The 13,693-nt window shown below is 45.2% G+C and overlaps 1 protein-coding gene across 1 annotated transcript; it reads left to right on the top strand.

The window, feature by feature from the left end:
• The first annotated feature begins 2,605 nt into the window (after positions 1 to 2,605).
• Positions 2,606 to 7,768, top strand: use1 (unconventional SNARE in the ER 1 homolog (S. cerevisiae)). Its single transcript, XM_056277906.1, has 8 exons — positions 2,606 to 2,707; positions 3,315 to 3,364; positions 3,615 to 3,693; positions 3,955 to 4,107; positions 4,563 to 4,578; positions 4,718 to 4,748; positions 5,792 to 5,954; positions 7,300 to 7,768. Exons 1-8 carry the CDS (start codon positions 2,606 to 2,608, stop codon positions 7,480 to 7,482), a joined length of 777 nt encoding a protein of 258 aa, XP_056133881.1. The 3' UTR covers positions 7,483 to 7,768.
• Positions 7,769 to 13,693: the final 5,925 nt, after the last annotated feature.

Genomic DNA, 13,693 nt, shown 5'->3' on the forward strand with positions numbered 1-13,693 from the left:
AGTAGTTTCACCGGGAGGATGTAGAACGTGGGAGGATCACGCTATTCCCCCTAGTTCCCCCTCCCCCCTGAACAGGCGCCCCAGACTGACCAGAGGAGGCGCTAGTGCAGCGACCAGGACACATACCCACAATCCGGCTTCCCACCTGCAGACACGGCCAATTGTGTCTGTAGGGACGCCTGATCAAGCCGCAGGTAACACGGGGATTCGAACCGGGATCCCAGTGTTGGTAGGCAATGGAATAGACAGCCACGCTACCCGGACACCAGAGGGGATCCGTTTTGAATGATGCGAGGGGAAACAAGCACCTCTCCTCAGGGATTTCACTGTTACAAGTTGCCATGTTTGCCACGAAACACAATCAACACACACCGTTTTGTTTTTATGAACCATGTTCACAGTGTGTTGATTGTCTTTCCTTTCCGCTATAAAAACAGGAGATCTGTGGTCATGACCAGCTGGGACAACAAGCTGACTTAATGACATCAGCAGTGAGGTCACATAAAAGTCATTAAATCGTAGACAAAAAGCAAGTTATACCAATACAGTTCCAAACGATAGTTCATGCTAAGAGCTTTGCTGCTGCCTCTTGAGATCTTCATCTCGGCTGGGAATCTACGGGTTTTACTGGTTTAGCCATCGTACATCCCGTGTAAAAGATCAAAATGTCTGACATTACAGTATTTTCCATGCAAATAGAGGTGCAGTTATCGTGATGCTGACATGGACTGCAGGTTTGGTTGTCTTGTGTTTCACTTTGTCCACAGAATCTGCACAAATCTGAAAGGGTGTTGGGAGGGCATTGCTTCACCCAGCAGGCCAGTAACATTTGAATCAGGATTCATTCAGGACTTACAAATCCAGTTCCTTCTCTGTTGATAACATAAACGCCAAGTTTGTGTGTTGTCCTCGATTCCGTTGTTTCTTAAACAAATAATGGCAACATCTGTGTAGTAAGAGTAGGAGCCAGTGTAAGAGCCCCTTATTCCATGCTGTCATGCTGACTGACAGTATCACCCAATCCCTGCAGAAGACCGGTATCTCACATGCAGGTAAGCGTCATAGCTGGGTTGTGAAGAGTACCAACAATGTTTGATTTCATCATATAGCTGCTGTAAGTAAGGTCTATTTGCTCCTCAGTATCTCACCGCTGTCCTTTCACATGGCCATTTTAATGTTTTGGGGGTTTTTTTTCATTGTGTCATCAGTCAGGTGATCATTATATTTAATTTTTCCTAACTTTACAAGCTCTCTGGTCAAAGGTTGCATCCTCCGCACCATAAAAAAAAACATTTGTGTGCCAACACGAATATATTGCTGCTGTAACCGGTTATTTTCCTGCCCGGCGCGGGATTCGACACGAGGTGTACTGCACCACAAGACGACATCACTAACCGTTCGGCTAAAAGGTCAGACTAGTTAGCTAGGGACTAACGTGTCTTATTAGTAGTTTACACTGCCAAAAGGTATTTAGTCAGACTTAAAAAAAATTTTTTTTAAATGCTCAAAATGGCGAATTTCAGTCAGGACCACTTGGTCAAAGAAAACTTTTATTGTCATCTGCAGTAAGTTATATTTTGCGGTATGACTATTCTGGGATCTACCTGCAGGGAGATCAGCAGCAAAGCCCCCCCCCCCCCCACCGTATTGTACAGAACAGAGTAGACAACAGTAATGACATTGATCAAGTCAGACACAGCATGAAAAGGAGGAGCTGGGGTGGAGGCAGGTTGCAAAGTAGCTTGCAGAAGAAGCAGGAAGAGTAGGCAGTTTAAAGCAGTTTTAATAAGGCATGTATGTATAAATGAGATTTGCCGATTGGATGCATAGAAGGGAATCAGCTGAGCCATCAGCTGCTGTAGGCTCTCTTTGAGATCAGCTGCTATCAGCTGATGTAGCTGGGACTGTGGGCTGAGCTTGACATGTGACCTGCCTAAGAACAGCCCTGGCGCAAAACACCGTAACCCCAGAGAAACGCCGAGCCCACTGGGAGACCAGGAGGCAGGAACTCTGTCTAGCACACACTGACATACATTTTCCTGTTTCGTATGACAAGCCTGCTGACAGCACAGGTTTGATTAAAACAAAATGAAAAATAAAAAAGAATATTCCTTGGAAAATGGATTAAAGCAGAAATCATCTCATTGGTTTGTCTTTAGTTAGCTTTTCGTCACTGGATATTTTGTAAAATTTTCAGATTGGCTGCGTACATATAATTTTTTTCCCAGATTGCACGTGTCAAAATAATAATTATTAAAAAAAGACGAAAAGCCAACTTTCGTTACAGAATTTTACATTTTTTGCAGGGGGGGGGACCTGTAATCGAATGAGCTTTTAATAGTAAACTGGCGTGTAAGTTGTTTTGTTAGCATAACTTCACAATAATTAATGAATACTTCTTAATACCATCGGCGTTCATCGGTTATCGGTCATTTCAACGATAAACATTTTCATTATTTCATCCAGGGCTGCTGTCGACGCATTTGTGATCGCTAGAAATAAGGGATTTAAATTCTGCAGGCGGGCTTTGGTTTGATCCCGCCCACTTCCGCGGCCAGTCCTGTTTGATAACGTCATTCCCCTACGACGGAAGTCGTTTTCAAACATGGCTTCGTCTCGGTTAGAGATCAATTTTATCAGATTGCTGTCTCGTTGCGAATCCATAGCGTCCGAGAAACGCGGAGAGACGGAATGGAGACTAGACAAGGTAACGATGTAAATGTAATAAATGACATTATCCGAAGCATGCGGGTGCTAACCTCTCATAAGCAAACCCGGCATGACTGTCAAAAAGCCTTGTTGTCAGTTCTGCAGCGTAAACGAGCCACGTCACGAAACCTGGCTAGCTAAATTAAACTGTGTTGCGTTTTAGTACGCCCTTATCTGGCAAAATGTTCCCACTATGTACCTCAGTGGTGAAGTTTTAGTCGGTAATATTTGTTAACTCCGTTTATTTTACCGAAAAGATTACGTGATGAGAGGAAACGGCTCAGGGTCAGGGACGATGTGCTTGGACATCATAACAATTGTATTATATCTGAATTTAGATTTGGAGGCTGTTCCCCCCCCCCTCTCATTTGGTATCTTAGCTGTTTGTGATGATTAACAGCTGTGACAAAGGGTTGCTCTCAAAGAGACTTTGTTTTTGCAAGCTCCCTTTGATATAAACAATGCTGCCATACACTAAGAAGAAAAAAATCTAGTCTTGATTAGAGACATGCTTAACACAAATTAGGAAAATGATTGAACATGAGTCAAAGTGTAGAGGAATGAGTAGCAATGATCACACAGTGGTTTTCATTCCTTCCATCTAGTATGTCGGTGCACTGGAGGAGATGCTGGCGGCTTTGAGGAAGAACCCAAGGTAATCCACACAAGTTATTAACGGAGATTGACAGTCTTACCTTTCCCTCTCCTATGTTAACAATCTTTAGGTCTACAGCTCAAAGGCAAAATGAGACTCTTGCAAATAGAGTATTTTGTTTTTCACAAATATTTTCAGTATTTTGTGACCAGAAATAGGTTTTGTTGATCATGTTTGCCCATTTGAATCAATGCAGGTCTTTAATGGTACTGTCACTCAGTGGTGGTATCACTGTTATTTCTTTTCTCAGCAAACCCACACAAGAAGCGCTGACAGATTACACAAGAAAGGTTGAATTTCTAAAGGGACTACTAGAGGCAGAGAAGCTGGTCAGTTGGAAATGGTTATCGCTCAATTACATTTGTATTTCTCTTCGTTTGATTTGATATTATAAAGTGAATTTTTTTACTGCCACATCATTATTTGAAAATGTCTTATGAACAGTATTGCTGTACGCTGTATCTCCTAGTCATTACTCAAATTATTCATCCTATAACCCATTTAAAAAATAAAATTATATAAGTCCTTTGACTCTCCCGTGATCCATGTCTTCCCAGACAGTTTTCCTATCGCATTTCTCCTTTGTGCAGTCTTCCTCAACAGAAAAAGCCTTAGCCAATCAGTTCCTTGCTCCTGGGCGAACACCCACGATAGCCAGTGAGAGAATGCCTGCCACAAAGACGGTCCACATGCAAACCAAGGCCAGGTGTACAGGGGAGATGAGGAATGAGCTACTCAGCACGGTAGGGTGAAGACCCCTGCACATGGGCCACAATACTGGTCTTTAAGTAAATCTAGATAAGGTGCAAGCTTTATCCACCAAAGCTTCATACTAGGAGAAGTCATTGCCAATTGGATGAAAAGAAGCATGCACAAGAAACATGATACATCTCGCCATCAGTTCACCGTAGTGTATTTGTCTGAGAAACTTGTTCACAACTAAAACAAACGTTTATGAAGTCGGACCAAAACAGTGTCAGCCACTGTGTGCATCAATTGTAGATTGTACTTTTTAATAAAAAATGGTGAGTCTGATTTTTTTTTTGTACTACTATTCTTTGTTTTGTACTGGTTTGGTACTGTACTTGTAACAAGCTAAAGCTAGAAAACTGGGTATTTTTGCATATACCTTGGTTTATTTTTAATTTGATATCAAGTAAACCGATCAGTACTCATCCTTTTGTGTGTGTGTCCTCAGGGGCTTTCAGGCACAGGTAAGAATGCTCTTCACTATTCAATGATTTCCATAATTATGTATGGCCGTTGAAAACTATATCTCTGTAGAGAACTATTTTTATTAATTTTTTTTTAAGAATCAATTTTAAGAGGGTAATTTTCTCCTTTCCTCTCTAGGCATCTCGGAAACAGACTTACGAAACAGAAGGTAAAAACTTACAGCATTATCTCTTGTCGATATCTACCGGTGTTGTTATGACATCTTCAATATTTTACGCATAGTTATGTGAAAGTGTGACATCAGCACGTAGACAGAGTTGAGGTGTCTACTATTTGTAGAAACCCTCAGAATATTTCAGAGCCAAATACACACTCCCTGTTAACGTTATTAAATCTGCCTCATTCAGGCGGTGTGCCAGTCAGCTGGTCTCAGTTCATCAGACTTGACTGGGTTCCCGATTTGTTGCGCAGTGGTTCCACGATTTTATCTGCAGTTGACGTCACATATTTAACCCTTTGCTCTCTGACTTCTGGCTTAGAAAATATTTTGTTGAAATGAATGTCTATGATAGTAGGAATAATACAAGAATGATAATTGAGGGCACTCCATCATAATCATTTTAATGGCACAGAGGTTGTTTTTTTTTACCTCAATTAACATGGTCCCTTCTTACAGTAGCTTACTTTTAAACTGGCTATGTATAATTTCTACCTGTGTGCTGATCTCTATTGTAGAGCAACAGCTACAATAACAAGTAATAACAGCTACCACTTGAAAGAAATTCAAATAGCAAAAGGTGGCTGATACCTTGCACATTTTCTGACATCTGCCGTTTTCATATACCTTCAGGTGATCTTAGTTCTCTATGATCACTACATAGTTTTCTGAGGACTACGAGTGTGAGCAAAGTCATTTTGGGGGGAGGGGCTGGGCTTTCAAATGAGAACAAAAAAACAAAAACGAACTTGGACCAGTTCTGCTGTTTTTGAACGCAGAAATCTGGTAAGTGGGGGTGGTGAGAGTTATTTCTATTGTTTCATACACTACCACCCGGCAGCCCCCACAAATATCAGCTAGTTACTTTATGCTTCAGGAAAGCTGAAAGATGACACATAAACCCTTTTTAATGTCATTTATGTAAGAATTGACACGTATTCTACTATTGCACTTATGGAAAGTCACTATGCATTAGGTATATGCCCCCCCCCCCCCCCCAAAAAATCACAATCTCACTATTGGGCCCTCTATAGAGGGCTGCCTCGGGACGAGCGGCAGTCTGCTGCAGAGCTGGACGCTGTCCTGCAGCGCCACCACAACCTGCAGGAGAAGCTGGCTGAGGACATGCTCAATCTGGCCAGGAACCTGAAGAACAACACGCTGGCTGCCCAGAACATCATCAAACAGGACAACCAGGTAACCACCAACTGGATGGATGCACCTTTTTTTTTTTTTTTTTGTTTAGCAAAGAAAAATTCCCAAAATTGTATGGTTGTAGCTGTTTTTCCACCTTGGAATTTTTGACTTCACATTTATGTATGTGCATTGAACACTGGATATTTTCACTCTTTTAGAGTACTGAAAAATCAGGGGCAGGGATAACGTTAGCTTAATTTGCTTTTGGCACTGCTTTCCAGTTCCAAAATACTTCTTTGCTCCTCTGGAAGTGTGACGTGTCTCACCTGATTCTATCCACCAGCTGGCAGTAAAAGGCAAATTAAATTAAAGCTGCCACATGGAGTTACTCACTGACTATTTATCAGTCTCAATTTAATTTTTTTTTTTTTGGATTCCCCCATGCCCTTTTTCTCCCCAATTGTACTTGGCTAATTACCCCACTCTTCCGAGCCATCCCGGTTGCTGCTCCACCCCCTCTGCCGATGTGGGGAGGGCTGCAGACTACCATGTCTCCTCCGATACTTGTGGAGTCGCCAGCCGCTTCTTTTCACCTGACAGTAAGGAGTTTCGCCAGGGGGGCGTAGTGCGTGGGAGGTTCATGCTATTCCCCCCAGTTCGCCCTCCCCCTCGAACAGGCTCCCCAACCGACCAGAGGAGGTGCTAGTGCAGCGACCAGGACACATACCCACATCCGGCTTCCTACCCACAGACACGTCCAATTGTGTCTGTTGGGACGCCCGACCAAGCCGGAGGTAACACGGGGATTCGATCCAGTGTTCTCCGTGTTGGTAGGCAATGGAATAGACTGCCACACCACCCGGACGCCTGCTGTCTCAATTTAATTTTGGCACATCTATTTGATGGAATTATTCAAATGAGATTATCAGTGAGAACATTAAATATTGCTGTGAAATGATTTCAAATGTTTGTCTGTGTCAGATTCCCAGCAAAATCTGGCAAATTGATTCATGGCACACAGATGGGATACATAGCTGCAGTTAGAGATGCATTATCTCATTGCTGTATATCTTAAAAACACCTGTTTTTCCAAAATACTACTGCATCTCTGTCTCTTGGCTTCATAACAAGCGCACGAGCCACCGGAGGGTGAATGTAGATATTTACAACAAGAGGCAACACTAATACAGAATGGAGTCCCTCCTCCAGTGAAATACTACCACTTTTGTCCAGTGGCATGCAAAGGCAATAAAAATCCAAAATTCCTTACATCAGCTTTTATCTGAAAGCCTAAAACAAGTGTTTTTTATGTAGACTTTATGTTGATAGTTGTCTTGTGCATTGTCATTATCCCATCCCCATTTCTTTTTCTCTCTTTCTCGCTCATGCCTGCTGTTACTCACAGACACTGAGCCAGTCTATGCGTCAGGCTGACCTGAACTTTGAGAAGCTCAAGACGGAGTCGGAGCGACTCGAGCAGCACACCAAAAAGTCTGTCAACTGGGTCCTGTGGCTGATGCTCATCCTGGTCTCCTTCACCTTCATCAGTATGATCCTCTTCATCCGAATCTTCCCCAAGCTCAGATGATGACTGCACACAATCCCAAACACTTGCTTCTATCTCCTCCACTGTTAACAGAGCAGTAACAACTTTGGCAGCCCACGTGTCTGTCCAATGTGCCTGTATGTGTTTCATTACAGTTTGGTAGCAGCCAGTTCAAAATCGGTTACGAGCCGCTTGTTGAAGAGGTTTGGAATTTTAGATATTATACATTTTAACAAGCTAAAGTTAAATTGTTAAAAATGCAGGCAGTCTTTGCAAACATCAGTATCCCTTCTGAAAATGGACCAGAATTGACCCTTGATAATAATGCTCATTTATGGAGCAATACGTTATAGATCACAGAAAGTTGAATCAGTTCATCTGGACACAACGTTTATTGAGAGAAACGTTTCATCACTCATCTAAGTGACCTCTTCAGTCTCACCTGACTACAGGTGTCCCCACCCTTATAAACAATACAGTTGCATAACGACCGAAAACAACGATTGGTTTCATAAGCAAATTGCCGTGAGCATTAACTACAGTTTCAATGGCAGTGTGTACTATTCACAGAGGATTGAGGAATGGTTGTAATCACAGCATTGTAAGATGATGACAGATGTACTCTTAGCCCCCCCCCCCTTGGTTCAGGGATGGTAGTTCCCTCTTCATATAGATGGCCTCTTTCACTCTCTGTTCAAACCAGCGTTCCTCCCTATCGAGCATGTGCATATCCTCATCCTTGAAAGAGTGGCCATTGGCCTGTAGATGGGTATAGACTGCTCTCCTGTGTTGTGCCATCCTCTTGGCCAGCGTCTGTTTGGTTTCCCCAATGTGCAAGTCACTGCAATCCTCCTGGCACTTAACAGTGTAAACCAATGGTGATTCTGTATGTGGTGGGAGTGTCAGAGCAGTTGAGACACATATTTTCGAAACACTGCATCTCAGATGGTTTCAAACCCCAAAACACATTGTGCCAGAAATTGTCCACCCTTAGGATCGGGTCCCCCAGCACAAACAGAGCAATATAGTGTACGCCGGGACTCCGCAGTCTACACCCATCTACAGGCCAATGGCCACTCTTTCAAGGATGAGGCTGTGCACATCCTTGATAGGGAGGAATGCTGGTTTGAACGGGGAGTCCAAGAGGCCATCTATGTGAAGAGGGAACAACTGTCCCTGAACTGAGGGGGCTAAGAGTACATCTGTCACCATCTTACAATGATGTGATTGCAACTATTCCTCTGAATAGTACACATGGCCATTGTAACTAGTTAATGCTCACAGCAGTTTGCATATGAAATGGATCGTTGTTTTCTATCGTTATACCACTGTATTGTTTATAAGGGTGGGGATACCTGCAGTCAGTTGAGACTGAAGAGGTCACTTAGATGACTGATGAAACATTTCTCTCAATAAATGCTGTGTCCAGATGAACTGAATCAACTTTCTGTGATTTTCTTACCTGGATTGTTGAGCATGGATAAAGACACAAGTTATAGATGTTTATAGAGGCAATGACAGTGGGCCTTTGAGAGCTGAAGCGTAGTCTTAATATCGAACAAAGTGAAATCAGAGCCTTTAATCATCTTAATTCTACTTTTCTTTGGCTAAAAGCTATATACTCTCTTCCCCTGTCCTTCCCTACAGGTTAAATGCCAAATATCACCGTTAAAGAATCGTGTAATCATCATACTGGAAGCTCTGCGAATCCGCTATCATCGCTTAATTATATTAAAACAGGCTTAGAAATCACATGTGCAAACCAAGGTGATCTGCAAAAACTTGAACTGTTCCACTGAGTTGAAATGTTATTTGGTGGGTTGAATGATTGATTTGCGAACATCACCTAGTTGCATTTTTCATCCTTTAGTACACACCTGTAGACATTTAGCGTTGATAAGTTAAACGTTAACATGATGTTGTCTGTCTGTCCCCCATTGATTGAAGCAATACTACATTAAGTCCACCTGCCCTTTAAGCTTCCACCCCCTAGTCACTTTGAATTATGTGTGTTTGGTGAGTCTGTGCAAATGTACATGCGATAACGGTGGTCTGATTTGCCTATTTTGTGGTGCCTGGTGTGACTATCCTGACAGTCGCACTGGTGATGATAAGTAACGATGATTGTCGTTGTGATGATAAGTAACCCGTGGGGACTGTAAGTGATCCCCCTCCTTCCCTTGACGCAAAGTTCAAATAACACTGAAAAGAAGGTGTATGTACTGTATGTGTCTCTTGTAGATGTGGAAGACTGGCAAACACTGACATTTCCTTTTCTTCCCTCGACACATGTAACAATGGCTGTGTAGCGCCCCCTGTCGATGAGGGACTCACTGATGCAATGACACTGAGTGGCCAGTGTGTGTCAGGCGTGGCCTTTGCATAGTGGCAGATAACCCCGATGACCTCAATAACCTGAAACAGTCACGAATCCCAAATTAACCCCACTACCCTTTTAGAACTGATCTGAGGATCGAGGTATGGCTAAATAAAGGCATCAGGCTAAAAGGAACTGGGTACAGCGCAAAACTGCATGGGACCCAGGGTAATCTGCTCTGGGGAGCTTATCTTGTTTGCCCCTAAGGTGGCTTTCAAAATGTTAGGCGTCAGTGCTTGCATTATTTTGGGTTCTTAAGACAAGTTTTCTAGGGGGTCTTCTTTTCTTTACGATAGATCTGCTGTTTCTCCTGTGCTGTCAGCTAAAGTGCAAGTTGTCATCTATTCTGAGTGCTGTGTAGTTTGCTGGCTTGCCCAGGCTTGCCGCTCTGCCCCTTGGCCCTTCCCCTCTCCCCTCTCCCCGGCTGCCGCCTCACCTCACTGCTGGTTGGGCCAAGGCCTGGCTTGCCCGCTTGTGTATTTTCGTATCCCCCGGAGGGTATTTCTGCCTGTCGGAAGCTGAGGTATGCAGGCCACCAGGAGACCAAATGAGGTTGTGTCAAAGGCGGCGCAGTCATCGGCCCCGTCGCCCCCAGTTCCTGAGACGTATGGTCAGTTCTCTGGGGCTGAAGAGCCACCGAAGGGGAAATTGTCATTTCAACTCAAAATTCCCTCGAAACTTCTCGGTGGTGTGATGTATCATGTTCATTGTGGTTTTACCATTATTTTCATTTTACCTGTGAAAAGACAGACTGTTAACCATGAGAGTTTTTGCAAAAGTCACACACACATATACACAATACACACACTTTTCATGCTGTATTCTTGTCAGTGTTTCTGCAATTTTACGTTCCAGACGTATGGATGGATGGATTGCATTTATACAGAGCTTGCTGAGTATGTCTTCACTCGCCGTCACCCGAGATCTCCCAGGCAGTATGGACACACCTCAGGGAAGAGGCCCGTTAGTGGGTGCACTGGGTTTGACCTTTGACCCAATCAACCTGAATGACTCCCTTCATGTTCTCCATTCCCGTGGGAACGGGGCTCCGATTTAGCGTTGAACCCTGTGCATTCATGAATGATGTTTGGACTGAAAAAGGTTTTATTTTAATAAATAACCTGAATACTTATCAAATGTGTTAAGACTCCCCCCCCCCCCGTGTTCCGGATCCCGGATACACCCTGCTGTCTTATCTTAGCCAGGTATCTCCAGATGTGCAAGATGGATTGTGTGTGTGCGCGCGCGAGTGCGTGTGAGTGAAAGTGCGCGCGCGCGTGTTGTGCATGTGCACGTTGGTGTGGCAGAGTCCTTTTAATTGGTTTGATCCTTCGGCGTGGAGCAGAAGCGCGAGTTGTTAAGCAGGAGAGATCTTCTATTGCTCCTCGGCGCAGCACTGCGGCTTTTAAATAACCAGAACACTCCGCCGGTCCTGTTCATTTCATTTCTGGCTGGAGCCATAGTGAGGATTTAGGTTGCCTACAGAGAGGGAGATTCTCTCTCTCTCTGTCTCTCTCTCCTGCTCTGCCTTGACGACGCAAAGGGGTGATTTTCTGCCAAACTTGTGTACGTGCCTTAATGTAAATGATCTAACGGAAGTGGGAAAGACTGCTGCCATTAAGATTGTGTTATTAGTGTGAGTCACTGTCTCACACACACACAAGCCAAAATCACAGTCATGAGAACCAGCGTCTTTGCGTGTAGGTATAACAGGGATGTTTTGGTATGATCATGACAGTGTTTCGTTTTCTGCAGTCTAAAGACTTGCATGTGTTATCATGTTAGAGTTCACGACACCGTACGTTACTCCCATGCTCGTTGTAGGTGAAGGCAGCTGTGTTAGAAGTGCCGATTCCCACGTCCGCCAGTGTGTCTGTCTCGTCGTCCCTTCCTGAACTTGGGTGAACTGGTGTCGAGCTCCAACTCCCTCGTTTGCACAGGTGCTGTTGATGTCTCTCTGTTTTGGTTTTGTCGTTACTGTTTCTCTTGAGAGAAATCCGCCTCTGTGTGAGCGTGTGGCTGTGTTGTGTCTGTGCCTCTTCCTTAACCCAACACCCTAATGAGGGCTGTACTCTTGCAGAGCTGCCAGCACAAGACCGGCACACACAAACACACACACCTGTTGAGGGCAGCTCCTTGAAGGACCACGTCTCCTCTTCTCCGCTAGAGTCGGAACAGCCGCAGTGAAATGTTGCGGCTGGTTAACCGGAGAAAATTACATCCCATAATTCCTTCAGTGGAACGGGAAGCTGAAAATCCCAGATAATCAGCGTATGTTGAACGGTATCGTGTGTTGTCTGCGCATGCGTGAATGTACGTGCGCGCACCTAGCAGATCCGAGCTAACGTCATTCAGAGCGGGCCCCCCTGTTGGCCCTCTACCCCCCCCCCCCCCAGAGTTCCCGGCCAAGTGTCAACATGTGGGTTAATGCACTGAACCCTCCAGCCTATTTGTCAGGCAGCGCGGCGCTGAAAGAGTCCCCGGTGAAAGACAAACCTCCCTGCTGGCTCCTGCTTAGCCTTTGATGTATAGAGCCCCAGTAGTGCTGCTGAGAGCTTTCATTTCTTGGTGCTTCGCTCTTTCACCTTTTAGTGGCTCAGGATTTCCCAGCGGGCAGGAATGAAGGCTGGAGCTGCGTTATGCTGCATGGAGCCGGAGGAGAGAGAGAGCATGTGTTGTATTTTCAATGAAGGGCGTGTTTGTGGGGTGGGGGTGTGTGAAGGGGTCCGGTGGGGGGCAACCATCCTGTCGGTGGGTGGGTGCGGGAGGAGGACGAGGGTGCTTCCAAAAAAAATCACTTTTGAAATAGCCGTAGGGCTGTGTATTCTTTCTTTTTCTTTTCTTTTCTTCTTTTTTTTTTTGTTGGATTTTCCTCCCTTTCTCCCCAGTTGAACTTGGCCAATTATCCCCCTCTTCCGAGCCGTCCCGGTCGCTGTACTTGTCGCTGTACTTGGCCACCCACCCCCCTCTGCCGATCCGGGGAGGGCTGCAGACTACCACATGTCTCCTCTGATACATGTGGAGTATCCAGCCGCTTCTTTTCACCTGACAGTGAGGAGTTTCGCTAGAGGGACATAGCACGTGGGAGGATCACGCTATTCCCGCCAGTTCCCCCTCCACCCTGAACAGGCGCCCCGACCGACCAGAGGAGGCGCTAGTGTAGCGACCAGGACACATATCCACATCTGGCTTCCTACCCGCAGACACGGCCAATTGTGTCTGTAGAGACGCCCGACCAAGCCAGAGGTACCACGAGGATTCGAACAAGCGATCCCCGTGTTGATAGGCAACGGAATAGACCGTCACGCTACCCGGACGCCTGGGCTGCGTATTCTTAACCGTGAAAGTTCTTTTTTTTATATACCACGTGTATTTAAAAACCTATTTGAGGGGTTCTGGATTTAGTGGTTCGGACTGAGTGCTGCTGCAGCCAAGGGCACAGCAGCTGTTGTGTAAATCTGCAATATGATAATTTAGATATTTAGAGAGAGATTTCTTAATATTGCAGTGAATTTAGGGGGCAGCCGGGAACTGCCGCAGCCAGGACGCGAACCCGGGTCTCACGCACCACAGGTGACTACGTTATCCAGTCGACTAAAGGATCCGATCCGCTAGCCAACCGGTAGCGAGTCTACACATTCGTGGTCTTTACACTACCCCCCTCCTTCGGGAAGCACATCCCCGCGCTTCAGCATACCAACTCCCTCACGCCTATTGGCGCATGCGCTTCCGATGGCCTCACGGTCTTACCATCCCACTTCTGACACCATCCATCCATCCATCCATTATCTGAACCGCTTATCCTGCTCTCAGGGTCGCGGGGATGCTGGAGCCTATCCCAACAGTCATTGGGCGGCAGGCGGGGAGACACCCTGG

This window comes from Lampris incognitus, chromosome 3, assembly GCF_029633865.1.
Source record: "Lampris incognitus isolate fLamInc1 chromosome 3, fLamInc1.hap2, whole genome shotgun sequence".
Lineage (NCBI taxonomy): Eukaryota > Metazoa > Chordata > Actinopteri > Lampriformes > Lampridae > Lampris > Lampris incognitus.

What these genes read in the sequence shown, in the direction of transcription:
- use1 (XM_056277906.1), top strand. Translation starts at nt 2,606, where the DNA reads ATGGCTTCGTCTCGGTTAGAGATCAATTTTATCAGATTGCTGTCTCGT. An exon ending in TACTAGAGGCAGAGAAGCTG is followed by an intron (nt 3,694 to 3,954) that starts GTCAGTTGGAAA and finishes TCCTTTGTGCAG; the next exon opens with TCTTCCTCAACAGAAAAAGC. An exon ending in ACAGACTTACGAAACAGAAG is followed by an intron (nt 4,749 to 5,791) that starts GTAAAAACTTAC and finishes GGCCCTCTATAG; the next exon opens with AGGGCTGCCTCGGGACGAGC.